Genomic DNA, 17,965 nt, shown 5'->3' on the forward strand with positions numbered 1-17,965 from the left:
ACTGACTGAGAGAGTTCACCATTGATAAGCAAAGTTGACTTCGGGGCCGAATATATAATGCGAATAACTTCTTGCACATGTCCCTTCAAACCAAACTGTTCTAAAGAATAAAATAAATGTTTCCAGGAGACGCGATCAAACGCTTTCTCCGCGTCAATAGTAAGAAGGGCTAGGTCTGCCTTCATTCTATGCCTAGATGTTCTAAACTTATCCCAAAAATAATCAATTAAGGTCAAAATCTTGCGCGTATTTTTGGCGGGATTCCTCCCTTCCATAAACCCAGCTTGATTCTCATGAATTAATGACCCAAGGTGGGATTTTAATCTTTTCGCCAGAATCGCTGTAAGCAGTTTGTAGTCCGTATTAAGGACTGATATCGGCCTATACGAACCGGGTAACTCAGGGTCTTTATTTTTTTTCGGGATTAAAGATATTACAGCCGCAGCAAAGTAAGGAGAGCATTTATTATGATCAATGAAATAATAGTTAAATAACTTTAACAATGTTGGAGCTATTTGTGATTGTAGAATCTTATAAAATTCCAAAGGCAGGCAATCCGGACCTGCAGCCTTGTTGGTCTTAGCTGCTGTTATAGCCTCTATGATTTCCTCTACTGTGATTGGGGCGTTAATCACTGCTAAATTCTCATTAGATATTTTAGGAGTCTTGATTTTATCCCAAAAACCCTCTGATATGTCTTGGTCTTCAGATCTATATAATTCTGTAAAAAATTCATGAAATACTCTGGAAATCTCCGTATTACATGTAAATCTCTCGGAGCCCTTTCTTATAGACACTGTAGTGTTATTTGTGATAATCCCATTTTCATATTGTATTTTATTAATGGTGTATTAAAAGGAGGTTAAAAATAAGGCAAGGTTGTGGCTGAGCCAAAGACGCTGGGATCACTGCGTAGACAAGTGACGGTTTTCCCCTCACTACTGACCCTAGTTGACATTTTCCAACCCTGTCCGATTTAAGAAGAGCCAACTGTACTGAGAATGGGAGATTTTGTTCTTTCTGTATCTGCTGAACTAGCTTTAGGTAAAATCATAAAGGAAACTGGAGCTTCCTATAGCAACTGAATAAAACAAATGTGGGGAAATGTAATATCTGTTTCTTATGTGGTTTAAAGGGACATCAAATCAAACTCAAATCTTACACAAAGCACAAGTAAAATGTGGTGTTTGTCCCTATCCTTTAAGTCTACATGTATTTATTTGTTTAAAAAAAAAAAAATGTTCAAACATCTTCATAAAAAAAGCACAAGGGGCATTTAAATGAAAACGTTCTATGCTGTAGAGTATACTATTTTTATTTATTTTTATTTTACCTTTCTAAACCCCACAACAGGGTTAAACACATAGGTAAAGTCCCATTGGGGAGACGAAAGCTGCATGCTTGACTACAGCTCCTGATTGGCTCACCTGCTCAATATTTAACAATGTTGCAGACGCTGCAATACAATTCTCAAGACATGTACAGCCTACTTAAAGGGACAGTCAAAACCAGAATTTTTGTTGTTTAAAAAGAAAGCTAATCCCTTTATTACCCATTCCCCAGTTTTGCATAACCAACAGTTATAATACACGTTTTACCTCTAATTACCTTGTATCTAAGCTTCTGCTGCCTTATTTCAGTTCTTTTGACAGACTTGCATTTTAGCCAATCCGTGCTCACTCCTACGTCGCTTCACGTGCATGAGCTCAATGTTATCTATATGAAACACATGAACTAATGCCCTCTAGTGGTCAAAATGCATTCAGATTAGAGGCAGTCTTCAAGATCTAAGAAATTAGCATATGAACCTCCTAGGTTTAGCTTTCAACTAATGCCAAGAGAACCATGCAAAATTGGTAATAAAAGTAAATTGGGAAGTTGTTTAAAATTACATGCCCTATTTAAATGAGTTTTTTTTTCTTTTTACTTGACTGTCCCTTTAAGTATGCTGTCAAGGTAAGGCACTGCCTTTCAACAAAGGATACCAAGAGTTTTTTTTATTTGTTTGTTTTTTTAATAGAAGTCTTATGTTTTATCACATGCTCTAAATTGTGAAAGTTCACTATTGGTTTCTGTTTCTTTAGTCAACTGCATCATGTGAAATGTTTAAACTTAAAAACACTGCCTGCACTAGGCATAATTGTGCTGCCTATTTCCTGGTGTACAGAGATGCTGTAATATTTATTTATTTTCCCAGATTGGTGGTTGGAACATCACTGGCCCATGGGACAAAGACAACTTTCAGGAGACTCTACAGTTGGTGACTGCTAATTATCGGACCTCTCCCTTCTTTTCCATTTTTGTGAGCGCGGACTCCAAAAACTCCAACAGCAATGTTATCCAGGTGAGCTATACCGTGCTAAGTCTGACTCACGCCTGATCATTTTAAACTTAAAACAGAGAAATAAATGGCATGAACGGACATTAACCTTTCCCAAATTAATGACAATAAATCACGTTATAAAACATGAACCGTTATCCTGTGCACCTAAATGATCTATTTATAGGTGTTTTTAGCGCATGCATTTCTCCTCCCTCTGCTTTTAAGGATTGGTATCATTTTGGCCAAAATCTAATTCTGAGTTTAAAGACTAAGAGCCAATGTTTACAGTTGCGCTATATTGTCTTTTGTGTTTTATAAGTTTGTTTGAGAAAAAAAGTTCTACAGATGTTAAAGGGACACAAGTCAAAATAAAATGTTATGAATTAAAGCATGCAGTTTTTATGCTTTCCAATTTAATTCTATTATGCATTTTTTTTTTTATATTCACACTTTTCTGGGGGGAAATCTTCTACTGAGCATTTGCACAAGCTCACAGGGTATACGTATACTAGTCTGTGATTGGCTGTCTGTCACAGGGGCCAGAAAATGGGAGAATTTTTTTTTTCTTATTTGAAATTCAGAGTAGGTGTTATTGCATTGTCTTTTTTAGTGTGCACTTGTTAATTATGCAATTCTACTGCATTTAGTGGTCCTTTAACTCTTCTAGTGCAAACCTCTGTTCTGTGGAGTTAATTAACTGTTTTACACCTAGATTGACCAGTCTGGATTGGGGTTACCATCAAGAAACTACTATCTGAATAAAACTGAAAATGAGAAAGTGAGTACAGAGGTTATGCTAGTCTGCCCTGTGTTATGTTCTGCTGCGTCACAATTACGTTATTCCTGATCGCCTCTAACCGTTGCTGCCTCTTGCAGGTGCTTACAGCCTATCTGAACTTTATGGTTCAGTTGGGAGTCTTGCTGGGGGGTGAAGAGAAGAGCACTAGAGAGCAGATGCAGGAAGTCCTGGACTTTGAAACTGCTTTGGCCAACATAACCATCCCCCAGGAGAAACGCAGAGATGAAGAGCTCATTTACCATAAAATGACAGCCGGAGAGCTAAAGGCAAGTTATCTGAGTGTCTACTGCACGTAGCCTTTTAAAATGGTACGGAAATGATGTTGCTCATCTCCAAATGATGTTTATAGTTTAATAGATTGGATCTGTTAAACATATGACCAGTATTTTTAAAGGGACGTTAAATTGAAATTTGAATCTTCCTATAAAAGCATTACTTATGCACTGTAAAACCACTTAAAAATGCACTTTTGTTCATTTTGTCAGCTTTTTGTGCAATTTTTAAATCTGAAAATTCTAAACTGGCCCTAGAGGTTGGTGTAAATACCATTTTTTTTTTTTTTTTTAATTTTAAACCTGACCCTCCTACATGCTGGACAGTAACTGGTTTATTAGTGCAGAGTACTCATATCTGTCCATAGTTGGTCACCTCAGAGCAGACTTTACAAGAGGTATGTGTCTGGACTGCAAAATGGTACTAATTTAGCTAACTAAATTGACGGCTTGCTTTAAATACTTTGCAAAAGATCTTAAAACTATATTTTTTTTTTAGTGTGGTGGTTCTCTGTTGTGCATATAAAACATACTTTATATCTCTAAGGTCACAATAATATTTTACAGAGCCTGGTGCCCGCAGTTGACTGGATGCCTTTCCTTCGCATGGTCTTCCATTTAGTGGAGCTTAATGAATCTGAACCTGTGGTGGTATATGCCAAAGAGTATCTGATAGAGGTGTCTGCTCTGATTAATGCCACTGACAAGAGGTAGAAAAACAGTTTACCCAGTAAGACTGAGAAACTAATTCTTCAGACATTAATTATCCCCTCTCATTTCCTTATAGAATACTCAATAATTATATTATGTGGAACCTTGTGAAGAAGACGGGCACGTTCCTGGACCAGAGATTTCAGGATGCAGAGGAGAAGTTCATGGAAGTTATGTATGGCACAAAGAAGGTAAAGAGAACATGGAATGCAATATTGGGAGGGGAATACATATGGTTACCTATCTGAGTATGCCAACTGGGTTTTTGGGGAATGCCAATTCTTATCCCCTCTACATGACAAGTAGAGAGCGTACTATATGTAAAAAGGTGGGATTTGCATGCCTGTGTATTAGGGGGGCTTCCCAGGGCAGATGAGGCTCCAATCTTAGTCCTTAGATTGTAGGATACAAGTAGCTCTTCAGTGTTACGCTGATAGGTTTGATTTGTAATGAACTGAGCATGAACCAGAGTATCTGTTCCTAGAACGATGTCGTTGTCTCTTGCATTGCATTAGTAACAACTTCTTTTTTTTTTTTTTGGCAGCTTCACCATAAATGTATTTTACTTAATATGTATTCTTATTGGAGAAATGCAGTACAAGACAAATCAAATATGACACAAAACATAACCCATTCCATACTAGGCAAACAAATCTTTACATTTAACATAAGTGTTTTAATGTCACATTCTCCTTTTTAATAAACTTTTAAATCGAACATTCCCAGGTTTTGCTAGTAAACAAAGCTTTGCAATGAGATTATAGGTCACATTTGTACCTCACCGTTATGTAACGGCGCTAGTCTGTATTACCTCTTGACCTATACAAATGATTCGTGGTATAGTATACAAAGGAGTAACTACATTCCATGGCAAACTCAAGCTATAACTAATGAGGTTATCTCATTCATTATTCTATCAAACCATAATGTGTACAAATTAGATTAATTGACAACTATATTTTAAGACGTACAAGATTATACAGTATAAATGGCTTAGATATTACTCCTACATGAAATGGGCTATAAACGTTCCCTGGAAATTGCTTTTTTAGAGATGTAAGAAGAAAATAAAATGTAATATGTTGGTGTTTAATCATTGCACTGTTGATTGTATTTAAGTGTTTATTAACCCTTGCACTTTTGCTTGTATTTAAGTGTTTATTAACCCTTGCACTGTTGATTGTATTTAAGTGTTTATTAACCCTTGCACAGAGTTTGAAAAGATTGAGTTTCAAATCCCTTTAGTCATGATTCAGAGCATGCAATTTTAAACAACTTTATAATTTACCACTATTAAATTTTCTGTTTTCTTGGTTTCTTTGGCTTAAGAGCAGGGACAGAAGCCTGCCCTCTTCTGGAGCACTATATGGCAGCACTATTTCCTGCTATATAGTGCTCCAGACTCCTCCTTAGGTATCTCTTCAATGTAGAATAACATGGAAGCAAATTTGATAATAGAAGTTGGATTTTTTCTTTTTTTTAATTGTATGTTCTGTCTGAATCAGAGAATATTTGGGTTTCATATCCATTTCTCCAACATAGGTGTGTCCGGTCCACGGCGTCATCCTTACTTGTGGGATATTCTCTTCCCCAACAGGAAATGGCAAAGAGCCCAGCAAAGCTGGTCACATGATCCCTCCTAGGCTCCGCCTACCCCAGTCATTCTCTTTGCCGTTGTACAGGCAACATCTCCACGGAGATGGCTTAGAGTTTTTTAGTGTTTAACTGTAGTTTTTATTATTCAATCAAGAGTTTGTTATTTTGAAATAGTGCTGGTATGTACTATTTACTCAGAAACAGAAAAGAGATGAAGATTTCTGTTTGTATGAGGAAAATGATTTTAGCAACCGTAACTAAAATCCATGGCTGTTCCACACAGGACTGTTGAGAGCAATTAACTTCAGTTGGGGGAACAGTGTGCAGTCTCTTGCTGCTTGAGGTATGACACATTCTAACAAGACGATGTAATGCTGGAAGCTGTCATTTTCCCTATGGGATCCGGTAAGCCATGTTTATTACGATCGTAAATAAGGGCTTCACAAGGGCTTATTAAGACTGTAGACTTTTCTGGGCTAAATCGATTCATTATTAACACATATTTAGCCTTGAGGAATCATTTTATCTGGGTATTTTGATATAATAATATCGGCAGGCACTGTTTTAGACACCTTATTCTTTAGGGGCTTTCCCAAAGCATAAGCAGAGCCTCATTTTCGCGCCGGTGTGGCGCACTTGTTTTTGAGAGGCATGGCATGCAGTCGCATGTGAGAGGAGCTCTGATACTTAGAAAAGACTTTCTGAAGGCGTCATTTGGTATCGTATTCCCCTTTGGGTTTGGTTGGGTCTCAGCAAAGCAGATACCAGGGACTGTAAAGGGGTTAAAGTTTTAAAACGGCTCCGGTTCCGTTATTTTAAGGGTTAAAGCTTCCAAATTTGGTGTGCAATACTTTTAAGGCTTTAAGACACTGTGGTGAAAATTTGGTGAATTTTGAACAATTCCTTCATGTTTTTTCGCAATTGCAGTAATAAAGTGTGTTCAGTTTAAAATTTAAAGTGACAGTAACGGTTTTATTTTAAAACGTTTTTTGTACTTTCTTATCAAGTTTTTGACTGTTTAACATGTCTGAACTACCAGATAGACTGTGTTCTGAATGTGGGGAAGCCAGAATTCCTATTCATTTAAATAAATGTGATTTATGTGATAATGACAATGATGCCCAAGATGATTCCTCAAGTGAGGGGAGTAAGCATGGTACTGCATCATTCCCTCCTTCGTCTACACGAGTCTTGCCCACTCAGGAGGCCCCTAGTACATCTAGCGCGCCAATACTCCTTACTATGCAACAATTAACGGCTGTAATGGATAATTCTGTCAAAAACATTTTAGCCAAAATGAACCCTTGTCAGCGTAAGCGTGGCTGCTCTCTTCTAGTTACTGAAGAGCATGACGACGCTGATATTAATATCTCTGAAGGGCCCCTAACCCAATCTGAGGGGGCCAGGGAGGTTTTGTCTGAGGGAGAAATTACTGATTCAGGGAACATTTCTCAACAGGCTGAACCTGATGTGATTGCATTTAAATTTAAGTTGGAACATCTCCGCATTTTGCTTAAGGAGGTATTATCCACTCTGGATGATTGTGAAAAGTTGGTCATCCCAGAGAAACTATGTAAAATGGACAAGTTCCTAGAGGTGCCGGGGCTCCCAGAAGCTTTTCCTATACCCAAGCGGGTGGCGGACATTGTTAATAAAGAATGGGAAAGGCCCGGTATTCCTTTCGTCCCTCCCCCCATATTTAAAAAATTGTTTCCTATGGTCGACCCCAGAAAGGACTTATGGCAGACAGTCCCCAAGGTCGAGGGAGCGGTTTCTACTTTAAATAAACGCACCACTATACCCATAGAGGATAGTTGTGCTTTCAAAGATCCTATGGATAAAAAATTAGAAGGTTTGCTTAAAAAGATGTTTGTTCAGCAGGGTTACCTTCTACAACCAATTTCATGTATTGTCCCTGTCACTACAGCCGCATGTTTCTGGTTTGATGAACTGATATAAGGCGCTCGATAGTGATTCTCCTCCTTATGAGGAGATTATGGACAGAATCAATGCTCTCAAATTGGCTAATTCTTTCACCCTAGACGCCACTTTGCAATTGGCTAGGTTAGCGGCTAAGAATTCTGGGTTTGCTATTGTGGCGCGCAGAGCGCTTTGGTTGAAATCTTGGTCGGCTGATGCGTCTTCCAAGAACAAGCTACTAAACATTCCTTTCAAGGGGAAAACGCTGTTTGGCCCTGACTTGAAAGAGATTATCTCTGATATCACTGGGGGTAAGGGCCACGCCCTTCCTCAGGATCGGCCTTTCAAGGCAAAAAATAGACCTAATTTTCGTCCCTTTCGTAAAAACGGACCAGCCCAAAGTGCTACGTCCTCTAAGCAAGAGGGTAATACTTCTCAAGCCAAGCCAGCTTGGAGACCAATGCAAGGCTGGAACAAGGGAAAGCAGGCCAAGAAACCTGCCACTGCTACCAAGACAGCATGAAATATTGGCCCCCGATCCGGGACCGGATCTGGTGGGGGGCAGACTCTCTCTCTTCGCTCAGGCTTGGGCAAGAGATGTTCTGGATCCTTGGGCGCTAGAAATAGTCTCCCAGGGTTATCTTCTGGAATTCAAGGGACTTCCCCCAAGGGGGAGGTTCCACAGGTCTCAGTTGTCTTCAGACCACATAAAAAGACAGGCGTTCTTACATTGTGTAGAAGACCTGTTAAAAATGGGAGTGATTCATCCTGTTCCATTAAGAGAACAAGGGATGGGGTTCTACTCCAATCTGTTCATAGTTCCCAAAAAAGAGGGAACGTTCAGACCAATCTTAGATCTCAAGATCTTAAACAAGTTTCTCAAGGTTCCATCGTTCAAGATGGAAACCATTCGAACTATTCTTCCTTCCATCCAGGAAGGTCAATTCATGACCACGGTGGATTTAAAGGATGCGTATCTACATATTCCTATCCACAAGGAACATCATCGGTTCCTAAGGTTTGCATTCCTGGACAAACATTACCAGTTCGTGGCGCTTCCTTTCGGATTAGCCACTGCTCCAAGGATTTTCACAAAGGTACTAGGGTCCCTTCTAGCGGTGCTAAGACCAAGGGGCATTGCAGTAGTACCTTACCTGGACGACATTCTGATTCAAGCGTCGTCCCTTCCTCAAGCAAAGGCTCACACGGACATCGTCCTGGCCTTTCTCAGATCTCACGGCTGGAAAGTGAACGTGGAAAAGAGTTCTCTATCCCCGTCAACAAGGGTTCCCTTCTTGGGAACAATTATAGACTCCTTAGAAATGAGGATTTTTCTAACAGAGGCCAGAAAAACAAAACTTCTAGACTCTTGTCGGATACTTCATTCCGTTCCTCTTCCTTCCATAGCTCAGTGCATGGAAGTGATCGGGTTGATGGTAGCGGCAATGGACATAGTTCCTTTTGCGCGCATTCATCTAAGACCATTACAACTGTGCATGCTCAGTCAGTGGAATGGGGACTATACAGACTTGTCTCCAAAGATACAAGTAAATCAGAGGACCAGAGACTCACTCCGTTGGTGGCTGTCCCTGGACAACCTGTCACAAGGGATGACATTCCGCAGACCAGAGTGGGTCATTGTCACGACCGACGCCAGTCTGATGGGCTGGGGCGCGGTCTGGGGATCCCTGAAAGCTCAGGGTCTTTGGTCTCGGGAAGAATCTCTTCTACCGATAAATATTCTGGAACTGAGAGCGATATTCAATGCTCTCAAGGCTTGGCCTCAGCTAGCGAGGACCAAGTTCATACGGTTTCAATCAGACAACATGACGACTGTTGCGTACATCAACCATCAGGGGGGAACAAGGAGTTCCCTAGCGATGGAAGAAGTGACCAAAATCATTCTATGGGCGGAGTCTCACTCCTGCCACCTGTCTGCTATCCACATCCCAGGAGTGGAAAATTGGGAAGCGGATTTTCTGAGTCGTCAGACATTGCATCCGGGGGAGTGGGAACTCCATCCGGAAATCTTTGCCCAAGTCACTCAGCTGTGGGGCATTCCAGACATGGATCTAATGGCCTCTCGTCAGAACTTCAAAGTTCCTTGCTACGGGTCCAGATCCAGGGATCCCAAGGCGGCTCTAGTGGATGCACTAGTAGCACCTTGGACCTTCAAACTAGCTTATGTGTTCCCGCCGTTTCCTCTCATCCCCAGGCTGGTAGCCAGGATCAATCAGGAGAGGGCGTCGGTGATCTTGATAGCTCCTGCGTGGCCACGCAGGACTTGGTATGCAGATCTGGTGAATATGTCATCGGCTCCACCTTGGAAGCTACCTTTGAGACGAGACCTTCTTGTTCAGGGTCCGTTCGAACATCCGAATCTGGTTTCACTCCAGCTGACTGCTTGGAGATTGAACGCTTGATTTTATCGAAGCGAGGATTCTCAGATTCTGTTATCGATTCTCTTGTTCAGGCCAGAAAGCCTGTAACTCGAAAGATTTACCACAAGATTTGGAAAAAATATATCTGTTGGTGTGAATCTAAAGGATTCCCTTGGGACAAGGTTAAGATTCCTAGGATTCTATCCTTCCTTCAAGAAGGATTGGAAAAAGGATTATCTGCAAGTTCCCTGAAGGGACAGATTTCCGCCTTGTCGGTGTTACTTCACAAAAAGCTGGCAGCTGTGCCAGATGTTCAAGCCTTTGTTCAGGCTCTGGTTAGAATCAAGCCTGTTTACAAACCTTTGACTCCTCCCTGGAGTCTCAATTTAGTTCTTTCAGTTCTTCAGGGGGTTCCGTTTGAACCCTTGCATTCCGTTGATATTAAATTATTATCTTGGAAAGTTTTGTTTTTGGTTGCAATTTCTTCTGCTAGAAGAGTTTCAGAATTATCTGCTCTGCAGTGTTCTTCTCCTTATCTGGTGTTCCATGCAGATAAGGTGGTTTTGCGTACTAAACCTGGTTTTCTTCCAAAAGTTGTTTCTAACAAAAACATTAACCAGGAGATTATCGTACCTTCTCTGTGTCCGAAACCAGTTTCAAAGAAGGAACGTTTGTTGCACAATTTGGATGTTGTTCGCGCTCTAAAATTCTATTTAGATGCTACAAAGGATTTTAGACAAACATCTTCCTTGTTTGTTGTTTATTCCGGTAAAAGGAGAGGTCAAAAAGCAACTTCTACCTCTCTCTCTTTTTGGATTAAAAGCATCATCAGATTGGCTTACGAGACTGCCGGACGGCAGCCTCCCGAAAGAATCACAGCTCATTCCACTAGGGCTGTGGCTTCCACATGGGCCTTCAAGAACGAGGCTTCTGTTGATCAGATATGTAGGGCAGCGACTTGGTCTTCACTGCACACTTTTACCAAATTTTACAAGTTTGATACTTTTGCTTCTTCTGAGGCTATTTTTGGGAGAAAGGTTTTGCAAGCCGTGGTGCCTTCCATTTAGGTGACCTGATTTGCTCCCTCCCTTCATCCGTGTCCTAAAGCTTTGGTATTGGTTCCCACAAGTAAGGATGACGCCGTGGACCGGACACACCTATGTTGGAGAAAACAGAATTTATGTTTACCTGATAAATTACTTTCTCCAACGGTGTGTCCGGTCCACGGCCCGCCCTGGTTTTTTTAATCAGGTCTGATATTTTATTTTCTTTAACTACAGTCACCACGGTACCATATGATTTCTCCTATGCAAATATTCCTCCTTAACGTCGGTCGAATGACTGGGGTAGGCGGAGCCTAGGAGGGATCATGTGACCAGCTTTGCTGGGCTCTTTGCCATTTCCTGTTGGGGAAGAGAATATCCCACAAGTAAGGATGACGCCGTGGACCGGACACACCGTTGGAGAAAGTAATTTATCAGGTAAACATAAATTCTGTTTTTAAACATAAAGTCTGCTCCAGAGCAACAATGCATTATGGGGACCTAACACATTTGGTAAGCCAATGACAGGTTTGTAGCCACCAATCACTCCAGCTAGCTCCCAGTAGTGAGTTGATGCTCTGAGTATACTTATGTATGCTTTTCAACAAAGGATACCAAGAAAAAGATGTAAAATAAAAAAGTGAAGAACCTTACAGTACTATGCCAGGGTGGTACAGCCACAGCATACTGCTGACTTTAGTGTCCATTTGTAATTGTCTCAGGAAAAGTTTATATTGAACCGAAATCTGTTTTCTGTTTATAAGAATGAATTTCCATACAAGTTAAACGTAACAATGAAGGTTTCTTGTAGCCCACAATGTAAGCCCTGACCCTGTCGTGCCAGAGAGACTGGAGTCTTATCTGTCCGGTTACTGTGCCAGATGCTGAATTACAGGAAGCTGTGCTGAGGTCTCCAGTAAAGAAGTGATGAGATCAGTTTTATTATTTTGTCCTTTAACAATGCACTTTTTTTTTTTTTTCAAGGTGCGGCAGATCAGGGGGATTATTAAAGGGTGGGCTGCTAATTCAGGCTTGTAGCGTGTGTTTAATAAAAGTAAAATGATCTTGCCAGACCTAATCTACTGTCAGACTTGGCACAGTTTATAATGAATATGGTAAAGGGCAGTTTACCCCAAAACACAGATTAATAATTGACATTTCTTGTCTGTCGTCTTAGCTTGCCCAACAGTATCCCTTTAATAGCCTCTGCATCCTGAAGGACCAGCTGTTAAAGGAACAGTAAATGCTTTTGAGATTGCAATTTAAAAAAGTCATAGTAAATAATGAAAGTATATTGGAAAGTTGCTTTTATTTTGGTCCTTTTTCCTTTAATTTAAAGGGACAGATTACCCTATTTTCTTCATTAATGGAAAGAGTCCACAGCTGCATTCATTACTTTTGGAAATTTAGAACCTGGCCACCAGGAGGAGGCAGACACTGCAGCCAAAGGCTTAAATACTCCTCCCACTTCCCTCATACCCCAGTCATTCTTTGCCTTTTGTCCCAGGAGGTTGGCAGAGGAGTGTCAGAAGTTTTCGATAGTCTCTCTCTCTTATGGAGGGTAGTTCTCCTCGGCATGGGACTGGAGTTTTAAGTAGTCCTGTCAGCCTCTCAGTGAGAGCATGGGTAAAAGTTAGGGTCCGGAGATGCAGGGAGAGTCTTTCTGCGAAACGATCTTGACTCATATTAACAGCTCCACAAGCAATCAGTGTTGACAAGTTGCGCTGCCTGCTTTTTTTCTCTCTCAAGTTAATGGCAGAGGCGACGCTACTATCTGTCACACTTGAAGGGCCGTGTTTCTGTTCCACAGCGTAGATTCCGGTAAGATAGTTTAATTTTAATTTCATTATGGATGTATTGTAATTTCAACTGTTTATCCGAGAGGGGCTACAACCTTTTGGGGATAACTTTAACATAGGGTCTCAGTGAGGCTCCTTTTTGTATCTAGGAATCAAGGGTTAATATCTCCTGAGGGGGATTATTGAACAGGGGTGTTTATAATCATGTTTGTTATGTGATTGTCTGTGTAGTGTTGCTTTGGCTCATGGCTGTTTTGGAACATAACGGCCTATGTCTAGTGACGCAGCCTTTTCGGTCGGGCGCGCTTTTGCATGGACTGCACGGTTTACCTTGTGACCCCATTTCCGTTTTCCTTACCGTGTGGCGACGGAGAAATCCTGGTCCGCTCTCTTGTCTGGTTCTCTGGAGGCGGCAGTGTCCCAGTTATGGAGGATTCTTGGAGACGGATGTCTCTGATTCAGACTACTTCTTGCGAAGAATATGAATTGGCCCGGGTGATACACGCCCATCAATTATGTTCTGAATGCCGTTTGAGTGCTCTGTTCCTCGGGATCGGGGAATCAGGTGCCCACTGAGCCATTAGTCTGAGGATTCTATTTCTCACGAGACGAGTTCCCTACCATCAACTCTTACTATGCATGCAGGTAACCCAAACGCTACTTATCCTTTCTAGGAGTGTGGCCTGTTCCCACCAGAGGTTACGACACGGTTCCGCATGGCCATATCTTTGGCACTGGCGCATCTGCACCTCCCAGGAGTGTGCTTACAATATTGTCTGTTTCATTAACCGGGGCTCGTCAGGTGTGAGATTGCCTGGTCCAGTTCAGCCTTCTGGGGGAGCGACTGCCCCTGAGGTCTCAGGGGGTCAACCTTCGGGGCCGGTGTTTCCTTTTGTCCCGGCTGAGGTATGTTGCGCCTTTTGTTAGACTGGTGCGCCTTCGTGTCCTACTAAGGCATGTTTTTGGCGTTGCTGGAGGATCCCACTCATAATGGGTCTGGGGATTCTCAGTCTTACTCTTCGACTGGCTTGCATACATAGACATAAGGGGATTAAGTAATCATCTTATAGTCTGTTATTTATGTATCCTTTTCCAGTTCTGAGCTTGGAAGTCTCGGACCCCTGTTGGGCTGGTCCTGTGGGTCTGTCTGTTCTTCCTGGGCGATAACCTACGGCTTGCCTTATCTTTTATTTTCATCTGGTGAGGATGATTTTGTATTTGGTTTAAAGCTAATGTTGTGGTGATGTTTCCTTCGGGAACTTTCCTCTCTGGAATTGATACTCGTGATTTTGTTCGTACTTTTTACAAAATTCTGACTGTTCTTTATCCCTCCATCGGGGGAGACTCTATGTGGCCTTGACAGTGCTGGCGCCCTTTTTTCAGGCTGGTCCTGACTAGCTACTAATCCTTCTGTCTTTGAGGCCTAGTTCAGACACGTGGCACCTTTTTTTATGTCCGGCTGGTCCGGTGAGGACGCCCAGTGATCACAATATGATTGTCTTGTTTTACAAGCTTCAACTAGCATCTTGAGAGGACGTAAGGGTACGCGGTTGCTTAGGTGCATGGGGAATTGGTTCATTCCTCATTCGCCTTTCAATCTAGTGGGCCGGGTCTACGTTGAGATCCACGGCGACATGCTCAGTCGTTTCCGAATTTTTCGGCAACTAGAATTCCTTCCCATTGTGGGTTGGAAGCTTGGAGGATTTAGGTCCTTCATACCGCCGTTCCTTACGGTTTTGCCTTTTATGGTCTCTTTGGAAGTTTCCCCTTAGGACTCATTCCTTTGGGTCGAGACTTTCTGGACTTCGGTTTTTGTGGTGGCTTTGGCCGCTTAATTAAGAAGTGAAGGCTGTGAGTTAGCCGTCTCCATATCAGGGGTGATAGGAGGTGTTGTCTCTTTTTCCGAACTTTTTGCTTAGGGGATGTTTTTCTGCCTGGGTTCGGGATGCTTTGCATTCTTCTCCCTTGGATGTGGTTCTCTGGAACGTTAATCTGAAAGGATTATGGAGACTAGCCTTTCTATAACTCTTGGGTGACTCTGTTCTCATTTTCATTTCCCTTAGTGCTGCCTTTGGGCTCTAGAGAAATTGTGTGACTTTGTCGCGACCTAGTACCTTGCTGGGGGGGTGGTTGACCTCCGGATAAGGGTGTTCTCTTCCCTTTGGGCTGGGAATTTAAAAGAGAGTCCTGTACCGGTTCTCATCCCCTGTGAGGTCTGATTGCTTCAGACGGGTTATCTTGTGTTCCCTGAGGGTGTCATTCATTCTACAATGATTCTGGGTCCCAGGTCTGAAGTTCTTTTCTTGGATGTCTGGAGACTTATGATCCGATGAACTGGTTCGGGACGACCCAGTTTTTTTTCAGGGACCCTATGTTGCGACATCGGGGCTAGCTCATTGGGCTTGCAAGCAGGTAGGCCAGAGTTCTCATCCACCTTTGGGTACTGGTTATAAACCTTAAGACCTGACTTGTCCTTTGGACGGAGTGAACTCCTCTATGGGAAGTTTTTTTTTTCTCTGTTGGGTCAACAGTGGTGTCTGGATGATTTTTCATTTGGTCCGTGTTTTGATCATACTATGGCTTCATGTCTTGTGGACATGTACGCTGTTATCTGTGCCCTTCCCTTTGGAGGGGTTAGTTTATCTTCCCTATGAGTTGGGGTTTCCTCTCTCTGGAGGGTCCTTATCCTGCCCTGTGTGTAGGAGGTTGGATCAGGTGGCTTATTTCTGTAAGGGGCAGCATCTGCTGCTCTGTTCCACCTGTTACAGTCTCTATGTACAGAGACCAATTTCCAAGAGTTGTGACAGGTCTTCCACGGATCTATTGCACTTTTCTCTGTTTCAGGTCATAGGGGTTTCTCCTTGGAAGTGCCTTATTTTGGAGGAGCTGTTTGGGTTGGCACCCAAGCTCTGTTGGGATGGGTGAGTCCCCCCCTTTTTCCTTCATTCCCTGGGGGCTTGTGGTTGGTCTTCTGTTCCCCTGTCTATCAGACATGTCTGTCGCTTGGTCTGGTGTTGGAGCAGGATCCTGAGATCTGTTGCTCTGCTATTTTGTCCTTGGAGCATTCGAGGTACAGTAAGCCTTTATGAGGTTTCTCCTTTCTCCACATTCAAGATTTGTGGGAAGGACTGGCGGGTCTTAGCCTGCGACGCTATCCGCTGGTTAGTGGATACTTAGCAATCTGAAGGATCCTATCTTCAGCTGCTTTCTACTTGCCCTGCAAGTATTTAAGTTTCAGAGTCATTTTTAGAGATGACTTCAGTGTTTTTGCTTCAGGTGTTAGTCAGACCTATCTGAGCTTGCTGCACGAGGTTTCATTCTGAATATTTTTGTATTCTGAGATACCTTTTTGCGACTTGAGGTCCTTCCTCTTCAGTTGCTTTTTAGAATGCGGTTGCACTGTTAGGGGAAGATTCTCTGTTTCAGACTCCCGGCCTTGTCCTATGGTTTCTGGGGTCTGGGCGTTGCCTCCCCTTGTTTCTATGAGACTGGTTGGGTCTCTGTTAGCCTGACCTGGTTTCTCTGTTTTTGCTCTGTTTTTATTTAGGACTCGTTGTGCCCTTTTTAGTGTTTTTTTTTTCTTCTGGAGTTCCTTTATGCTAGCTGGAAGCTAGCTCAGCATACTAATGCACTGTGGCTACTCGGCACTGTAGCAAACCGAGGTTTGCAAGTTTGATCCCTGGCAAGGTCTACTCAGCCCTTCCTCCTTTTGAGGTTGATAAAATGTGCAACGCCTTGAGTCCCTTAAGGGGGATTAGCCGTACTTTACAAGTACAATCGTGTTTTCTCTGTGCCTTTTTCTTTGTGGAAGAATACAGTAGTTTGTTCCCTTTCTTTAGTAAGGGGTGTGTTTGGAGACCGATTGCTGGGGACGGTGTCTCTTGGAGGCTGTTGACTCAGTCGAGTCTAGTTCCTGCAGTCTCTTGCAAGGCTGGGGACTATCTGCGGGTCAGTGTCCTTGGGCCTTTTTCCTTTTTTTTTTTTTTTTTTTTTCTCCAAAGTTGTTCTCGGCTTTGGACGAAGCAGGATTTTGTTGGGTAGGGGTTTTCAGGCCAGGTGCCCTCAGAATGGGCCGCCTCTTGTACCCTCCCGTTTTTGCATTCAGTGTCCTCTATAGCTTGGGTATTTTCCCAAAAGTAATGAATGCAGCTGTGGACTCTTTCCATTTATGAAGAAAACATAAATTTTATGCTTACCTGATAATAATCTTTTCTTCAGATGGAAAGAGTCCACAGCTCCCCATCCATATTTCTTCTGTGGGGCGTCTGTTATTTTTGTTCTTTTGGCACCTTTTCACCCCGTTATTTCTTCTACTGTTCCTTGTACCTCGGCAGAATGACTGGGGGATGAGGGAAGTGGTGGGAGGAGTATTTAAGCCTTTGGCTGGAGTGTCTTTTCACCTCCTGGTGGTCAGGTTCTAAATTCCCAAAAGTAACAAATGCAGCTGTGGACTCTTTCCATCTGAAGAAAAGAAAATGATCAGGAAAGCATAATTTGTTTTTGTTTTGTTTTTTCTTCTCCCCTTTATAATTTTGTTCTCAGGGATCCGTTTTTAAATTGTTTACAAATAGCTCATTTACTTTTATTTAGGCATTTAAATTTAGCTTCTTTTGTCTGTGATATCCCTACCTATACGGAGTTTCTATAATTGAGTTATAGACCAGGGCTTTTCAAACCTGTCCCCAGGCCTCCTAAACAGACCATATTTTCAGGATTACCGTGAGAGCATGTTAAAGGGACACTCGTGAAAATTAAACTCATGATTCAGATTGCGCACATTTTTGTTAATGGAAGTATATTGGAAAGTTGTTTAAAATTACTGCTGTGGTTTTTTTTTCTCCAACATAGGTGTGTCCGGTCCACGGCGTCATCCTTACTTGTGGGATATTCTCTTCCCCAACAGGAAATGGCAAAGAGCCCAGCAAAGCTGGTCACATGATCCCTCCTAGGCTCCGCCTACCCCAGTCATTCTCTTTGCCGTTGTACAGGCAACATCTCCACGGAGATGGCTTAGAGTTTTTTAGTGTTTAACTGTAGTTTTTATTATTCAATCAAGAGTTTGTTATTTTGAAATAGTGCTGGTATGTACTATTTACTCAGAAACAGAAAAGAGATGAAGAT

At 42.2% G+C, this 17,965-nt stretch overlaps 1 protein-coding gene across 2 annotated transcripts in view; it reads left to right on the top strand.

Annotated features, from left to right (window-relative positions):
- The window catches only part of ECE1 (endothelin converting enzyme 1), a 155,740-nt gene that overhangs the window by 90,340 nt on the left and 47,435 nt on the right, over positions 1-17,965 (top strand). For both annotated transcript variants that reach the window (XM_053690234.1, XM_053690233.1), the window contains 5 exons: positions 2,198-2,344; positions 3,036-3,101; positions 3,200-3,388; positions 3,962-4,104; positions 4,182-4,296. In XM_053690234.1, coding sequence (XP_053546209.1) covers positions 2,198-2,344; positions 3,036-3,101; positions 3,200-3,388; positions 3,962-4,104; positions 4,182-4,296 — 660 coding nt within the window. The remainder of the gene's footprint in view (positions 1-2,197; positions 2,345-3,035; positions 3,102-3,199; positions 3,389-3,961; positions 4,105-4,181; positions 4,297-17,965) is intronic.

This window comes from Bombina bombina, chromosome 8 (assembly GCF_027579735.1).
Source record: "Bombina bombina isolate aBomBom1 chromosome 8, aBomBom1.pri, whole genome shotgun sequence".
Taxonomy (NCBI): Eukaryota; Metazoa; Chordata; class Amphibia; order Anura; family Bombinatoridae; genus Bombina; species Bombina bombina.